Source organism: Lissotriton helveticus, chromosome 2_1, assembly GCF_964261635.1.
Source record: "Lissotriton helveticus chromosome 2_1, aLisHel1.1, whole genome shotgun sequence".
Taxonomy (NCBI): Eukaryota; Metazoa; Chordata; class Amphibia; order Caudata; family Salamandridae; genus Lissotriton; species Lissotriton helveticus.
This window is the reverse complement of record NC_136059.1, coordinates 1,065,644,378-1,065,662,541: the sequence shown is the minus strand read 5'-3', so window position 1 is coordinate 1,065,662,541 and position 18,164 is coordinate 1,065,644,378. Positions and strand designations below refer to the sequence as shown.

General features: G+C 44.6%; 1 protein-coding gene across 1 annotated transcript in view; it reads left to right on the top strand.

Moving 5' to 3' along the window:
* Window positions 1–18,164, top strand: part of UHRF2 (ubiquitin like with PHD and ring finger domains 2) — a 600,873-nt gene that overhangs the window by 365,099 nt on the left and 217,610 nt on the right. The window contains exon 7 of the mRNA XM_078675867.1: window positions 2,730–2,853. Within this exon, the coding sequence (XP_078531993.1) occupies window positions 2,730–2,853 (124 nt within the window). The remainder of the gene's footprint in view (window positions 1–2,729; window positions 2,854–18,164) is intronic.

Here is an 18,164-nt window from a genome sequence, read left to right as displayed (position 1 = left end):
TGTCAACATTTTTTTTTTTATTTTTTTTTTTTAGAAATTGTCTGTGGGATTTTTATTTTATTGTGCTTTAACTTTTAAAGGATATGATACTGCTAATTTTCCTTAACTTAAGCCTGTCTGCTCTGTGCCATGACCAACAGTGATTGAACTCGATTTATTTTACTGAAATTGTGTGTTGGAAATGACAAAATGTGTCTTATTATTTAGGAAGAAATCACATCCTCCCCAACTAATAACCCATTTTCTTACAAGCAGGTTAAAGCATAAACAGAAAACCTTAAGTTAGGGCCAACTCATGAGACATTGTTGTTAGTGTCATATGGTAGTCTCATTACAGAACTCCCGCTGTTAATAACTGCAACTCCTAAAGTTTTTTTGAGGAAAAACAGCAGCACTTTTTCAACAGAACAGTTAGATGTCAAGATATGCTGCTGCATGTGCACCTATGTGTTCAAGCCGCAAACATTTCTTACAGTTTGGTGAAGTTTCTTTCGCTATGCCACAATCAAGTTGTTCTATTGAACCCTTTACATCATAATACATATTTTTCTTGCCCACATCAGGAAAATATTTTGCTGTGCTCTTTGGGACAATTGGGGACTTTAAGAGAGAGACACTGGGTTGCTCACTGTAACAGTGCTGTCTCCAGTGCATTTTTCAACTGAAAGTCTCCTTCATCGCTGAAAACTCAAATTTCTCTTAAGATGTTCAAATTTTAATCAATGTGACTCCTCTTCTTTCAAAAATGAACATCAACTACTTTTCTTGTACTCAGGAGCGGCCTTTGCAGGTAAGAGCGGTGGGGTGGTGTGTAGGGGTTGGGAACTTAAGAAACGACAAGGGAAATGTAATTATTTATTTTCCCTCGTCTGAGTCCCCAACCTGTCTCACCGCTCTTACCTTCACCGGCCGCTCCTGCTTGTACTAAGAGGCTTGAGCATCGCATGTAAATGAAGTTAAATTAATGCAGTGACCTATAATCCCCTTCCCACGCCACTGCTCCTCCAACCCCTCAACCCCCTCCAGCGGCCTGGGGCTCTATAGAAATATAATTGAGATTGGGCCCGGGGACCGCCACCTCCGGCAAATCAGGTTAAATTAATGCGTCATTTGAGATGTCATCAGTGATGCCACTAACTATGTCAGGAGTGAAGTAATATGTGAGGTCATAGCTGTGCATTTGGGGGAGGGCGGAAGTTATAGTTGGCTCAGGTACCTATAACTGCTAATTTCACTGGTTTTGTACGAGTGAATTCTGAGCCTAGCTAAAATGTCCCTGTAACCTTTGGATTTTTCTGTGAATTTATAAGGTTTTTTAAAATCAAATATGTATGTGTATATATATAGATAGATATATATATATATATATATATATATATGTGTGTGTGTTTGTGTAAATATATATGTGTATGTAATATATACATTCACACAGAAAAAAACAACTTGTACATGGATGTTATAGTTATATGAAAATGGCAGTCAAAATATATAATTTTAAACAACAATAAAAACAACAATAAAAACACTGAAATATACCAGTTAGTTATCTCAAGGAACTGTAACTTATGCCTTAAGTTAATTAAAACTCTTGCCCCCAAACATACACAGTGTTGTCTTCAATTGTCATGTTAGGTGTTGCAGTGATGTTCTGAGTGATGTTATGGAACAGGTCATGCGTGATGTAATATAGGAGGTAATTAGCATTGCATGGAGAGGACGCGAATTATAGTTACTTTAGGGCATGAGTTAGTTACTTGAGATGACTGAATGTCATTTTTTTTAGTTTAAAATGGTATGTTTTAACTGACATTTTCACCTAACTACGTCATTTTAAACTTTGTTTTTTTCTGTTTCTACGTTTTTTTAAAATATTTAACTAGAACTGTCCCTTTAACCTTTGTGTTTTTTCAGACAAATTCTCTTAAACAAAACTTCAAAAAGACTGAGGTTCTGATTTATCAGTGGCCCAGTTTCCTTATGATGTCTAGAATGGTTACTTAGTTACTTGGGTAATATCCCTCCTCCAGTGCCCTCGTTTACAATCTTGGGTTCATCTTTGATCAGCTGAACTCTTCTGTTCATATTGCAAACCTCACTTGTTTTGTTTTTTATCTAAAAGTTTTGAACAAGATGCTTCATATGTTAACATCTAGTGCTCATTCCAGGTTTATTTATGTAACAGCCGTCTCGCACCTGGATTATTTCAATGTGCTTTGTCAAGTTTATTCATAATATGGCAGCCAAGATGTGTTTTGGCCTTCCTCTGCAACCATCGTGGCTTCAGGAAGGTTTTGAAAACGTGTTTGTTGTGATCTTTTCATATTTTTAGTTATTTCGTCCAATTGCTGTATTATGGTGCAGCGCCCTGCTGCCCTATGGGGTAGTTCCACGGTTTATAAAACAGAATAACAATAATTCATCAATCTGTACGGTGCCTCCCAAAAGCTGACAGATAAGTGATCATTACTTTCAAGAATAACACATGTTAAATTGTCATAACATTCTATGGTCCCTGGTTCTGTGTGGGTTCTGGACACCATACATTTGCTGGCAAATTTCTTTCAGGGTCGTGTTCTTGCACATAAATAACTGCTTACCTGTGACCTCAGTCCTCAATATATTTGAATGGGACAGTGTCACTTGACATGGCATGTATGCAATCCTTGAAAAATCCCCTTTATCACTTAGTAGAAACAATAAAGAAAATATGAAAAATCATATCTTTCCAGGTACTGTCCATCGTGCAAAATTGATTCGACTGAAGTTGTGAATGCCGGGGAGAAACTCAAGAAGAGTAAAAAGAGAGCCAAAATGCCATCTGCAGTGACAGAATGCCAGCGGGATTGGGGCAAGGTAATGGATATATTCATACTTGAATTCTGTGGCATGAGGAAAAATGTTCGTCTTTAACAGGGAACATTTCTTTAATGTCTTTTGTATTTTATCGATTCATGAGTATTACAAGATCTGAAACTGTATTTTACTGTCTCAAATTGCTAGTATGTGTTATTGAACTTTTTGCAGTTTGAACTAAGCTTCTTTCACATTATATATGAAATAAAATGTACTCACAGTTGCTTGCAAGCTTAGAAACTCAAAAGTAAATATATCACAATAAGATTGTTAGCTCAGTTATACCAATGTCTAAATTGTGAGCTTTTTAAAAATCATATATAAAAGTCTATTTTCACAATGACATTGGTAATATTTATTAGCATCAGTCAAACACATTAGTTTGCTATGTGTGGATGTTTCACACCAGCAATGCATGTAGTCAGGATTCCACAACACCATGCCCACAAGTTCAAAGCTTTCGTGCCCAAGAGGATGTATCGCCTCTATTCCCTGTCACTTCCCATAGTTTTTTTTACTCAATCTTTATTTCAAATGGAAAAGTATCACATGGTGACTTGGAAATTTGTTTAGTTGTGAAATAGCCAAAGTGTTTTTCTGGTTAAGTGAATCATTTAGAAAGGGCGTCATGCTTCTACATGTTCCAAAAATGTGTGTTTACTTTATCATTCTTGTATCCATAATTCCATCATTGCAAATGATTGTTCAGCATAGAGTGTCCTGCCAGTGTGTCTAGATATTGGCTTGGTTATCACACTAATATGAAAATATCCTACACACTATAAACACACAACATTCTGCATCGTAGCTTCTTCACTGCTAGCCACAAACATAGAATATTTGTGCTTGCTGCAGGGAATCCAGGCTACCTCTTTTTAAATATAGTCAAAATCAACATCCATATCAAACAGTCTGAAGGTGAGAAAGCAGGCCAACCTCTTCCAAATATTTCTCTGGTAATGACCACTTTTAAACAAAATAAAAGGCAACATTGCAGCTCCCCACGAAACAGCTTCAGAGGGACGAGGGACGACCGGTGTACCGACGGAGAGCGCGGTGCATCCACTACCTGAGCTGGTGCCAGGTGAGGTGGGGTTGTTCCTTCCCAGCAAATGGTTGGGAAGACGAGTATATATTGCACTTATCAGGTGATATCCTTTACCTTTTTAACACATAGCAGTAGCACTAATGGTCCTGAGGAAGCAGCAGGAGACCGATAGGCTCCAGTCACTGCAGAAACATGTCGACCTAATATCCTTGTTGGTAGTTATTTGTTACACTACTACTTGCACTGTTTTTATTGATTTGGGAGTGAGAGGGTGCATATTAAAAGTTGTTTTTCCCTATCACTACCTAATTTTAGAGCTTTTCTCTTTTCTTTTTTCACTTCAACACTTTTAACTTCTTAGCACTGCAATTCAGTTCCTCATTAGGCATACCCTGTTCACATCTGAGGTATTTTGCTTGGGACACCCTTGACCTGGTTATCAAAATCTGCCGGTCTGTTGTGGTTTACCAGTTTTGAAAGGAATAAGAGATCCCAGATGATGAAGGGCGGTCTCGATGGTGGACTGATGGGAACTCTCTCACATTGATAGCTTCTCCCTATTTTTTTACTCTGTTCTTCTCTGTTGGGTACATAATTTGATTGGTCGTTCCGACTCACTGCTAATTTTTGTTGGTGTCATTTATAGTCAGGGGGTTTAGCAGTTAGGGTCGTTAAAAATTCCCCTGGGACCTCCTTCAGTGTTCTAATAATAAACATTGCAGCATATAATTAAAAAGCTGTCCTTAAGTGTTAGATTTGACGTTTCACACCCTTAAACGACGGAGAAGAACCATGAAGGAAAATAGGGTATGAGCTACTGTACACGTCTGGAAAACCTGCGCCATTTAATTTAAGGAGCTAGCAGGTTCCCTTTCCCAGCATGAACTGCTATAGCAATTTGTGTTACGCCTCAGTTCTTTTTTCTGGCTCATGCTGAATAGATCTTGCAACACTTCTCCAGGCAGTCAATATCTATTTTTCTAACTCTTCTTCTGAACATCTTTCTCTGCTTCGCCATTGGTGTCACTGTTGCCATCAGGTTCACAGGTAATTCCTGTAGAGGATGTTCTCCAGGTGCTGCCTGTGCCTTTAGAAGTTTGGGATCTTCATTGAAACCAGTGTTTTTTCCTAGGGCACTTCTCTGTTTTCCATCAAAAAGATGCCTCTGGCTCCAGTGCATCCTTATTTTACTTCAGGAGCTTTGAATCCTCCTTCGTCTCTGCTTTCGCTGTCTCCTAGAAGGCTTAAGAGGAAGAGGTCTCAATCTGTTTCTCATTTCAGACATTACTCGTCAGATTTATCTTAAACTTCTTGTACTCCCACATCACTTCCTGCTCCCTGATACGTTTTTTACCTATAAACAACTCCATTACCTCCTATGATGACATTCTAAGTGGAGCGGCGAAGCTCAAAATAAATTTGAGGCCTTCAAAGCACAGTTTCGGCTATCGTGGAGACCTTACAGCCTCGTTCTGCACAGGGGTCCTCTTGCCTTTGAATCCAGCTTTGCAGAACTTCAGAGGGACCGTTTTCCAGCCACAATGAAAATGGCTACACCAAGATTTAAAAAGAAATTCAAACCCTCTGATCACCATTCAGTATACCTACGATAAGAACCCAAAGCGGATTCTGTCATTGCCTTGGTGTCAGAAAGAGGCATACATTAGCCTCAGAGGTCTTTGTGCCTCCCGATGGAGATATCACATGGATTGATGCAGCGTGCCGTAAAGTTTGCGGTTTCACTGCTGTTGCTTTTAAGACAGCTTGCACCATGGCCTTGGTAGGCCAATGTGACAGACCCTCATGGAAACCTTTGGCCACTTTAGGAACACCCATGAGAACCAAGGCAAGATTTCATGGAAGCCGTGTAAAAGCGCCAGCCAGTGACAACTCAAGTGATCAGTGCTTCCACTGACACTGTGAATTAGTCGATTACCACATTTTGTCACCGAATCTCCGTAAAGCCTACTTACTGACTTCTTTTAACATCATTGAAGTCTGATGTGCAATTAAAAACACTATGAACCTGCCATTCAAGAGTTGGTCCTTCTTCTGCTTTTATATGAATGAGGAGATACAAAGAATGGAAAATGGGGCTGAAACGTTGATAGTGGAAGGTTTGGAGCAGAAGAAATTCTTCAGCTGTCAGTGTAGATGCAGGGACTGTCATTACCACAAGAGACAACCCCAACACCCACAACTTTCATTCCAGAGAAGATCTGGTAGAGGTCAATAGCAACACCAGCAACTTGCCTCCTCTGTGAAGTCCCAGTCTCATCCTAGACAAGGACTCTCCTACTTCCTAATTTCTGGTTACCACTCTGGTGGGAGACTATTTTCAATCATTTTGGTGAATAGCAAAACATAACCACTCACAGAAAGGCCCTACAACTAATTCAGAATGGTTAACATCTTCAATGCAAATCCCTTTTACTCAATCTCTTTGAAACCTGCACTAAAACATTTACTTCAGTTGCTCTGGATGGAGGTGTTGGACCCGGCCCTTTGGGCAGGTTCACCCCGAGACTTTTTTGCTTTTTCCTAGCCTGTTCCTGGAACCTGGGTTGGTGATTTTAGGCCTCTGCGCACTTTTTCACTGTGGCACAGTGTAAAGTGTGTGTGCTCTCTGTGTATGTGTGGTGAGTGACCTGCCCTCCCATAGGAATGAATGGGGAATATGTATGCCCATGGCAGTTCCTGATGTGTGGGGAGTGCAGGGTCGAGTTTGATATGTGTGAACTCGTGAGATTGAATGCTGCATAATGGTGTATGCGGCATGGTTGTGTCTAGTCTAGAAGTACCACTTTTAGAAGTGGGCATATTTGTGTAGTGAGTCTGCTGGCATGTGATTGGCTGGTGAGCCTGGCCCAGGAGTGCCTGGGCCTGCTTTTGGATTGACTGTCTGGTTTGAGTGTAACAGGGGCTGCAGAGCCCCCAGATGGTTGTCTGAGTCAGCCCGTGGATGAAAGGCAGCATCTGCTGCCAAGGAAGTGGGTGGAGATAGCACCTGAGAGTGAATGAGGCTGTGCCTGCCTGCCACAATGCTGGCTCCACCCCCCCGCTGGGCGACTGTCACCTCTGTCCCTGATACTGAAGGGACTTCCCTCTAAACCAGTCTAGCTGGTTCTCACACTGAGACTTCAAAGACTTCAAAGACTTTTCTGTGTATAAGAAGGGGCTGTGTCCCCTTCCAAAATGTTCTTGTTTCTAACTTGAATCTGCCAGGGGCGTGCTGCTGCTGGGGCTCAGGGGAATCCCTGAGCCCTGCCTAGCCCCTGGACTCCTGATGGACTTTCTTTTTTCTGGGAGCTGCTGTGCTCCACCTTATGTCGTGGACCCCTGAAGGACCTTTTGATGGACTTTGGTTATCCTAGCGCTGGGAGCGCTTCTTGGGGGTCTTCCTGAGGCTTCTAGCGCTTGGGGAGCGCTTCTTGTGCTGCCTGTGCCCCTATAGCGATGGAGAGTGCTGTATTTTACTTCTAGCGCTTGGAGCGCTTTATTTTGCCCCCGAGCGCTTAGTAGCGCTTTTATTTTCATGTTTATTGGAGGCCGGTGCCCACCCGGCATTGCCCGTGTGCTCACCGCCGCGGCCTGGGGTCCTGAAAGTGACCAGGAGCCGAGGAGAGAAAAACGAAGGGGCCGGGACCTGATTGGTCCCTCGCCGACAGGAGCCGCGCTCTGATTGGCCGTTGCAGGAGGCCTGTCCCCGAGAGCCGCGCTGAGGTTGGCCGCCTGGCCCGCAGAGGCTCTGACGTCACTGGGGGCTCGCCGCAAGAGCCGCGATGGGATTGGCCCATCGCTCGTGACCTGCTCGGAAAATGGAGGCGAGAGAAGAGGAAGAAGCGTCGCCTGCTGCTGGGGCTCCTGTGTGCTGAGGGAGCCCCGTGGCGAGAGAGGAAGAGGGAACATGGCGGCTGGGCGCCAGGGCTCCCGTGAGCTGAGGGAGCCCTGCAGCCGCTGAAGGAGATTCCCCTCGCGTCATCCTGGACCGCGCAGGGATTGGCCCGACCTCGAGGGCTTCCCCGCGCTCCTGTCCTGTGAGGAGGAAGACTGCGGCGCTCGCGGGGCTCCCATGAGGAGAGGAGAGCCCCACACCGAAAGAAGGCCGGCCGCAGCAGAGACGGAGCAGCTGAGGCTCCGGAGAAGGCGGAGAGCGGAGAGGAGCCCCCACCAGTAAAGAGCAGCCGGTGAGTAGAAGCTGCTGAGGGGGGCTCCGTGTGCAAAATAGATGGCGCCGGGTCCTGCCTGCATTCTGTGCGGCCCTTCTGGCCGCGGGCTTCCCCAAAGAGGGGTGATGTCGGTGAGGACGCATTTAGAGCCAAGAGTGCTCCAACGGTCCCATAGGTGCAGCGAGGTCCCCCGTGGGGGTCCTAAGGCCCTGGAGACCCATGCCGCCCCTGTGGGGCATTATTCTCAGCTACCCCACTCTGGCAGGGGTCAGCTGCGATTGAGAGCTCGCCAGGCGCAGAGGGGCATTTTGGTTGAGGAGCCAGAGGGCATGTTTTGTTTTAGAGCCTGTGTGGCTCAGTGTGGCGCAATGTACTACTAGGGCCAGTGAGAGCCCTGCCGCAGTTTTATTTCCCAGCTGCCCAGCAATTAGTGGGCAGCTGCACCGTTTAGGCGCAATTTCAGGAGAGAGTCCCTGTGTGGGACAGAGAGGGCACAGTGGTGCCAGGCCTTCACAGCTGCACAGCACTTAGTGCCAGCTGCTACGTTTAGGCTTTCTTCTCTTGAGACTAGCGCTGCATGGCATCGGGCCCTGACATTTGGACACAGGGCGTCTGAGCCCCAACAAGGCCAGTTGGCCTAGGGACTGCCACAGGTGGTGGCTTATGTAGGGTTTGCGCAATTGTATGGTTATTTGCACCTCTGAATGTGATTTCTTGCATCATGTGTTATTCCTGCACCTCTGAATGTTTTTAGACATCATGTGACTTTTGCGCTACTGCATTGTTCTGGTACCTCTGAATGTATTTTTATTGCATCATGTGCTTTATTCTTAACACCGCTGAATGTGTAGGTTTATACATCATGTGTTTCCCTTTACTACTCCTCTGAATGTATATTTATGCATCATGGGTAATGTGTTCTTTCTTAGACCCCTAAATGCTGTGTGATACTTAGGTGGTTGTTCTTTTTAGTACAGGTGGTCCTAGTGAGGTCCTGGTCCCCTGCGTGACATTCTCCTAAGGTGTTTAGGGTTGCGTAGGAGGTACTTACCTGTTCCCAGTAGTTACTGGATGTGATCTATAACTCTTACTTTGTGTTACAGTGATTTTATATACTTATTCTAAGTTCTATAAGTACTATTTATATTTCTAAAAGTGCTGATTATGACAGTGGCCCATGTGGCCCTGTCCTGTGTAAATAATCCCATGTGAATATTGCTCGTGCCAGTTGGCACAATGTATATGTGTGATTCTATCTGATATGTTTTGACATTACAAAAGTTATTTTAATATAACCTTGTGTGGAGTCCCTTTTGTGGTGTGCCTAGGATGTTGTTGCTGTTGTGCGCTGGCGCAAATGCTTTACACATTGCCTCCGAGTTTAGCCTTGCTGCTCGTGCCAAGCTACCAAGGGGGTGAGCAGGGGTTATCTTGGGGTGTGACTTCCTTGCCCTGACTAGAATGGTGGTTTCTGCCTGGCTTTGGCGTCAGCCTTAGCCTACCAGAAATAGCCAGTTCTAACAGGAGGTAATAGGCTTTCTGCAAAAATGTGCAATTGAGCTAGTAAGGCATCTAGTCAGGTTATTTTGTGATCCCCAATATTGGCTTCAAACAATAATTCAGACTGATTCTAGACCTGAGGCAATCTCACAAATGGATTAAGAGACAGAGGTTCAGGATGTTATCTCTACACCTAAAATATCCTCTTCTCATGAAAGAAGACTGAATCTGTACTGTGAATTTACAAAATTCTTTCTTCAACATTTCAGTAGTGAGGAAGCACAGAACATTTTTGAGCTTCACAGTACGCCATTCTTATTACCAATACACAGTTCTTCCATTTGTTCTGAAATCTGCACCTCGGACTTTTTTCAAAGTGCATATTGTGGTGAGGGTTCATCTCCACAAACAGAATATCTACACCTTTCCTATCTCCTCACTTGGTTGATAAAGGTGCACACTTCAGACAAGTTGTCACGACTTCAACATCTCTACTGCGCTTTTACATCGACCAGGTCGCCCTGCCAACCTCCAAAAATCACTCTGCTATCTAGGAATTACATTAAATAGAGTATCTACTAGTTTTCAGATGTACCTTCATGTTTAGAGGGCTTCTTTTAATACAGCTTGTCAAATTCTTTACCTTCTGGTGCCATTGGCCAATTGAATCATGTTGGTACCCAATGCATGACTTCAAATGTGACCCCAGCAAGGATGCTAAAGACCAATTGTCTCAATGGGAGAACATATTAGAAGGCAAGTTGAGATTAGCTCTCCTGGCAAAACAAGCTGAAGTAGTATTCTAAAAGGGACCTAGTTTCAACATAACCTTCCAACACAAACTGTTGTCACAGATGTACCTCTCAGAAAGTGGGGAGCCTATTTGCAGTTTCTGATTATGCAGGGGTTGTGATCAGAAAAAAAGAAGCTGTACCATATCAGTGTCCTGAAATTGAAGACAGTCCTTTCTGTGAAGGCCTTCCTACTTTCCTTTACAATAAACAGAATTCTGATCCAAACAGGCAACATAACCACAATTTATCCTGGTCCCCTGACATACCTCAGTAAAAAAATGTTATCCAGAGGCTTTCATTTTTGATTTATGTTTTTGGATCATTAGAAAAGTAATTTAGCTTAGTTAGACATTGCTGAGCTGGGCCGAATTTTTCGGAACAACATTTTCAAAAATGGAAAATATGTTGCAGTGATGATGTAATATTTCAGGAACCTTGAGACATATATAATTCATTTTGGTGTCAAAACATAGGTTTTTGAAGTCATGTAGAGACAGAAAATAACTCCTCAGAGCATCCCTTCCACCATATTCCAAAATGCAGCTATAATAGAGGAGAAGAGACATATACAGAAATGAAACAAATGATAATGATTTTTAATCCTTACGTTTATGATCCGAATATGAAAAAAATGATTGTTTATCATTTCTGTTTTAGACACATTTTCATAGGTCACTTTATTTATTTGTTTCGGCAATCGCTCGTGGTACATTTGCAGAATGCTGAACATTTGAGAAAAGCATATTGGCAGGGACATCTTTTTGCAGCACAGGTTTTCCAAGTACATGAACATGGAAGTTCTATGGGTAGAGGCGTTAGAAATTTTGTAGGTTTTTGCACCCCATCAGTGTCTTCCCAACCAAATTCACACAGTTCTTTCTCCTCATATGCATGATCCAAAACATTTACACATCTTCTGATCAAGTAGGACACTCTTTTAATGTGTCCACGCACAGAATATGACATCGGTGGAAGGTCACTTAGTGGGACTGAGATCTTGACCTCACTGTACCGAAGATTGTCAAATGGGTGAAAGTCAGAGCTCATTTTCCACACATGCACAAGGTATTTTTCTATGTTTTTAAAGTCACATTCATCTTCTGTCCCAGCAAATCCTTTTAGAAACTTCACAGGTTCAGCAGTTAAAGCTCCAAGCTTTTTTCCAATTCTGCTCCTAGTGTCATCACCAGTAAGAATATGTGCCTTGATAAGAACACTGGACATCTCTGGGTCAAGATTCTTGAACAGAATTGAAGCAGGATTAAGTACCTTTTCTTGCCTGTTCCATAACTAATCCATAACTGTCAATCCTTGATTTATGAACATTGCAACAAATCTAAGTAGCACAATAACATCTGTGCTATTTGACAGTACAGTTACTCGATTGGAACCATTTCGAACAGCCCACTGAACATGTGGCACAACAAGGTCAGCTTCCTCCAAATTGCTGATAAGTTCTTGAACAATATGGCCCGTACCTTTTAAATATATCTCTGCAGACACCAACTTCTCATTCCACTCTCATTAGTTGGAAATTCAGAGTTCACTGAAGCATCAGCAATGTTTTTGAAAGTTAACATCTTCAAGTTCTTGTTGTTGAATGTTGAGGGCCAGAATTTAGCAAAATGCACAGGTATAGGTGTTGAATTGTTCCATGTGTAGGCATTCGTCTGATTCCCTCACATTCTTTGACAGATAGTGCAAGATAATTGTCAAAGACAATATACAGTTCTTGCAAGGTGCACACTGACCTTGATATCTGTATAACATTCCTTTACTGTCGAATTGTAAAGCTCCAGTTGCAAACGATGGGTTTTGAATCCTGAGCATTCATATCAACCGAAACCCACAGGTGTTCCTCCGACTGAACGTACATCCTCAACTAGAAAGACTGCACTGGGACGTTGCCCACTGGCGCAGTCTATCTCTTACATTGCCGGGGAGGGCAGCACTATACAAAATGATGACCCTTCCACGCATTTTGTATATATGGCAAAACACACCATTCTGCCTCTCGGCAAAGATACTCATAGGCTGGACTAGGAGGTACTATCGCTGCTATGACAGGGATCGGCCCGCGATAGCTTTGTGCAAACTACAGTGGGATGTGTACAAAGAGGTCTGGGAGTTCCCGATGCCCAGCTCTGTTATTCGTCAACACAAGTGACAGTGATCAACACATGCGTGTTCGCGAAACAACAGGAGCCCACATACAGGGTAGACAGGTACGCGATGGGTCTCTGGAACTATGAAATTGGTCTTTATCAACGCAGTAGGAAAGCCACTGTTACAGCACATACGCGCTCAGACGTCAGAGCTTGGTGGGATGCGACATGCTACACGGGTTAGCGAAACAGATTGACAGAAAGGACCCCATTGGGGCAAAGCAACATGTTAAGAGGGGTGGAGGGGCTTAAAAGGCTTTGTGCGATGGGAAATGCCTGGAAAAGAGCACATAGGGGATGTTTGGAGAGGGTAGGCTATGATATTGTTTGCTGACCCCAGGCAGGAATACAACATGTCTCCTTTAGAAGACAGACTTAGAGCAGACGTCATCTCTAGCAAGGGTATATCACTGGTATACAAGAAATTACTAAATAACTCCCCAGATGGAATGCTATCTTTACGTCAGAAATGGACAGATGACCTAGGCTACATACATGATGAAGAGTGGGTTGAGGCGTAGCAGAGCCCAAAAGAAATTGCTATTAGAACTAGATTATGCCTGATCCAGTTGAGAATTTTGCACAGGTCTTATTACTCCCAAACCCTCCTCTACTAATTAGGGAGAACACTGTCCCCACTATGTCTACGGGGCTGCAGCCTGGAAGCAACATTTTCCCATATAATATGGGTCAGCCCACTTAATCAGTCTTTCTGTGAACGAATAACAGAGATGTTGGCATATCTGGAGAAGAACCTAGACCCAGGTATCAGCATATCTGGATGACCTTAGCAGTGGGGGTGGGCAAGAGAAACATTTCCCGGGCATGCGGCAAGCCAGAGCCTCCGTCATTGAGGCAGTTTGTCAGACATGGACTTGTGTCAAAAATGCGGAACAAGTGGTATATCAAGGGCGATGGTGCCCTAAAAAGTGGGGAAAAGTGCAGGGGCCTGGAGTGAATTTAGAGGGGTATATTGTTCTAGCAGCTTTAGACAGGTACCTAGCTCTTGTGGCTTTATAGACATTTTGAACTTGGGTTACGTGCCTGAGAGGTCCTGGTCCTAACCTAACTAAATGTGTTGGCATTCGAAGGATACTTCCTGATTGTTATTTTGCTGTTTATGTAACTTGATAACATATGCATTACCCGTACAAACTGTATGATACAAAATGGATAAAAAAGATGTTTAAAAAAAAATTCATTCCTCTCCAAAGTTTTACATGGATGAAATCTTGACCATTCACAATTGTGAAAGATAGTCCGCAACAAGAGCAGTTTTCAATGAGGACACCTTTTCGGATTGAAATTCTTCTGGTGAAAGATTTTTTTTGATCTCTTGTACGAATTTGTGCTACACTGGTTTGGTTGCAGCATCTCCATCAAATAAAGCATTTGTTGAAAGAATATCATGCAACAGAATATAAGTTCACCTCTGTCTTTTGCTACATCCATCTCTGTGCTTGCAAAGTTTTTTTTTTTTGTAACTTGTTTTGTAGTGGCTGGTTGGACAAAACTATTACTATGGCAATGAACGCGTGGAAGTTAAGCTTTAGTTATGTGGAACAGCTTTTTCTCTTTCAGTACAAATCCTTCCTGGTTCCGTTCTGCATATAGTTTCGATTCATGTTCCAGGACATCTAGTACACTTTTCTTTATATTGTTATTCACATATTGTTTGGTCACGAACTTGTGCAGTCACACCGGCTCAAAGGGGTTTCCCTGCTGCTGCATGAAATGAAGCACGCTGTCAAAAAGTTCATTGAAACGTTCCCCTCTCTTTCCAACAAGTTTGTGGTGAGGAACCGTTTCATGATGGTCCATTCATTAGGGCTCGGCTGAACGCGCGGAAGCGCGTCTCCGCCGAAGCTCTTTTGTCGGCGTGTGTGCTTCCCAGGAGACAATCCTGGCCGCGCGCATCGCCTTTGAGGCGATTTGAAAGTGGCACGCGCCGACTGGCACGCGCCGCGCTCGGCCAGGCTGTCTCCTGGGAAGCACAAACATACCCAGGCACACCTCCCCCTGCACGCAATGCGGCCACACACACACGAGCGCAGACAGACATGCAGACACGCATACAGAGACACTCCCCCCAGTGTCTGCCCCTACCGCTCTCAGTCCTCTACTCTGATCAAGGGGCCCGCTGGGTATGGCCGCTTCCTAATCCAGGCGGCAAGCGTCGTTACCTGTAGCCGTGAGTTGGAGCTACAGTTCGTGATGAGGGCGAGGATCCTCGGCAGCGGCGTCAGGCTAATCGGTGCCGCATCAGTCTGCGGACCACCGGGGGTGCAACAATGTCCCATGCCTCCCAGTGCTGCAGCGGAGGAGCACCTCCGATGCTGGTCCTCTCAGGCGCAGGAGACGTGGTCTGCTGGCGAGGTGTTGGTGCACTGCCCGCTCGTCACCCGGGCCGCGTAGCGCGGGCCTTCCCAGTTGTAGCCAGCCTCGACGACCTCGAGCCGGGGCCGCCCTTTACGTGAGGCCGCTGCCGCAGCGCGGCGCACGACTGGCAGGCCGCGCCCTCCACTGTCCGTCGCCCCCCGGGCAATCCGCAATTCTCTGCCACCAGAGTGTGAGCATGCAAATTCAGGAGCTCCTCGAAGCCATGAGGTGTCGGTCAGGCCCCTGTGGAAGCTAGCTGCGGCTGTGTTTGGTGCACGGCGACGAGGAGCCCGGATCTAAGTGTCCCTCCTCGCCGCCATCTTGGCCACGCCCCCTTGTGTTTTTTTAAAGGTTGAGAATGCATGTGATAGTTTCGATCTGTCGGGTTTGCACACAAACAACAAATAATTCTGCCTTGTTCTTTCTAAGTTTCCCTGTGTTCCCGGTGTGCCCGTGTCCTGTGAGCTGTGGTAGGAACTTGAGACTTGCAAGCGTTTTAAAATCTCAGTTATCTTGTTATTGACATGTCTTAGAGACAGCTCAGAGGATTGTGCACTAGCTGCAGATGTCTGCATGTGTGTTTGATGACCTACAACTCACAAGTTTTTATCTCAACAGGCTGACCCGACTTCTCACCTTTGAAGGTCAACACAATTTACACTCACCCCTAAGAGGCTTCATAATTATTAAATACGTACCTAACACGCCCCCTCAGTATATGGTGCGAGCAGGGCAGCCACTTAACCCCTGAAATGACTTCACCATCATGGCTAAGTGAACTCTAAAGGGTCCGTCGACCTCCTGTGAGGATGAGAAAAATCAGGCAGGGTGAGGTAGCACCACAGTGGGCGAAGTGCTACCAGTGGAGGTCTTTGGGGACCCGTCACGTGACGGGTCAGGTGATTCCAAGGAGGGTGAGGTAGTACCATTTAAGTCCATGGGTCACCTCTCTCGGTGGGTCAGTGACGTACGTGATTCCAAGGAGGGTAAGGAAGCCCATTTCAGGTCTACGGGACACCTGCTTCGTTGGGTGATTGAGGAAGCCCTATGGAGCGTGAGGTGGTCCCATTGAAAGTTATGTGGCGTTTAGCTTCTTGGCACTGGTCCAGCCAAAGGACCAAACTGGGCAAACAGTTTTACTCTCCTGTCAATCCATGTCAGTAACCCCCTCAAGCCCCCCCCCCCCCCTCGTTCTATTATATAACAGCTCGATGAGGGATTTACACAACAGCCACGTTGAACTCAACGCGTGAATCTCAGTTCGCACCGGAACCGGTGCACTGAGATCCCGGAGTTGTGATGTGTGTGCAACGTGTGCAGTGCTCGCGCTCGTGTAACGATGCCGTGTTTATGTCAGAAAGTAACTCTCGGTTTAAAAACGTTTCGGTTTATTTCTGAGGTGGTCCGAATTTCAGCAGGGAGAGTGGTGGGTGATGTATTACTATTTAGCCCAGGGCCACACGGTGTGTTCAATTGGAGCTGCATGGATTCTTAACTAGGGTGTCTGACTTCCTTACTACAAAACGTAAGCATCCAACCGCATGGGCTGTTTTTTTTCTTCATATGTGGGCACTGTAGCCTATAGTGTGTTTTTTGCAATTTTCACCCCGAGTGGGCTGGGTATGCTCAGACGTGAGTCCCAGGCTCTCCACACCACTGGAGTCAAGCTATCCAGGCTGAATGAAGGCTGATAGCCAGAAACCGGTCCTTGGATGCTTGATTCCGGTCTGGGAAAGACATGGCTTGGTAGTTCAGACTGGACTGTTCCCATGAGGCACAGGGTCAGAGCTGATTTGCATATAGCCAGTGTCTAAACCAGGGTGGTGTGGAGTGCAAAAAAACGATGGATTTAGGCCCAGATCCTTGTACTGGGGTGAATGTATGACATTGTTCTACATTCTGTCCATCAACTGTGTTTTTTGCACTGTAGCCTATAGCGCCTCAGCCGGCGCTTCGGAGTGCCTGTGTGTGACTTACACTCCCTCGCAACCATTCTCTTGACCCCGGGCCCAACTCGCAGCACTCGAGGCAGGGTATTACATGCTGCTGCACTACTACAGAGCTCGCGCATGGGGGTGTTGCATTGTAATGTGTGCTCCTCTGCATACTGAGCACTTGACAGCACATATTTGCCGGCAATGACTCCGGGTGTGCGTTCTGATCGGGAGTGCTTTCACCCCAATGGAGGTACTGAGAACCAGTATTGTTTCCAACACAGCATTGCAGGTCCGTAATGTTGTAAATGACTTAATAAAATGATACCGTCTCAGTCGACCCCTGAAGCATGAAGGGCCGAACTGTCCGTGTCCGCATCTCATCTATGAATTGAGCACCACTCTCTTCCCCCACACCACTCTCTCACTTTACTACTCGATCACTAACTCTATAACTCACTATTCAACTATCTCTCACAGCAACACAATATAACTATAACAGTAACTATCTCTCACTCTAACACAATACTCAAAATTCAATCTCACTCTCACTCAATCTATCAGTACATCACTATGTATTTCGGTATCACTCCCTCACTATATCACCACACACTCTCAAAAAATAACTACATCACTCTCACTAACTCACAAATTCACTCTCTTTCTAAATTACTAATTTACTCACTCACTACATCACTCTCAAATACACTAAGTCACTAACACGCTCTCTTTCACTACCTCACTATCTAACAAAGTTTCCTAGTAGATTTGTCCCATCAAATGACCATGCCATTTATTTATGATTTAAAAAAATGTAATGAGCAATGCCAATAACTCTACCTTTAATGCTGCCGAGACCATTGCATTGTAAATGCTTGTTTTTAATTTGTCATCTCTCAGAAAACATTGCAAATAGAAAGGACTGCCATTGAGCAACATATTCACTTTTACGTGTCTGACCAACGATTCCCTTGGAACTTTAATGTGATCTCTGGATCGCATGTTCCAGTTTCATATCTGGAGCCGCAGCATTCAACCTTGCCTTTCTGTCTTTCACCACAAAATGTTGTTGGATTAATTTTCTGTGGAGATATGGTTTTTCCACCTCTAGCTCCTTCACTCTTCCCTAATACCAGCACCCATATCTCAGGTAGTTTATGCAATTGAATTTGTGAAACACACTAAGCAGTGACCCCACAGTCTTCACATGTAGCTCCCAATCACCTTTTCAATCAGTATGTACCAAGCATGTACCACGTTTTCTACTAGCTTAACCATGTGTAAAACATTTCCCCAGTACTTGCAAGGTTCTGATTTTTCTT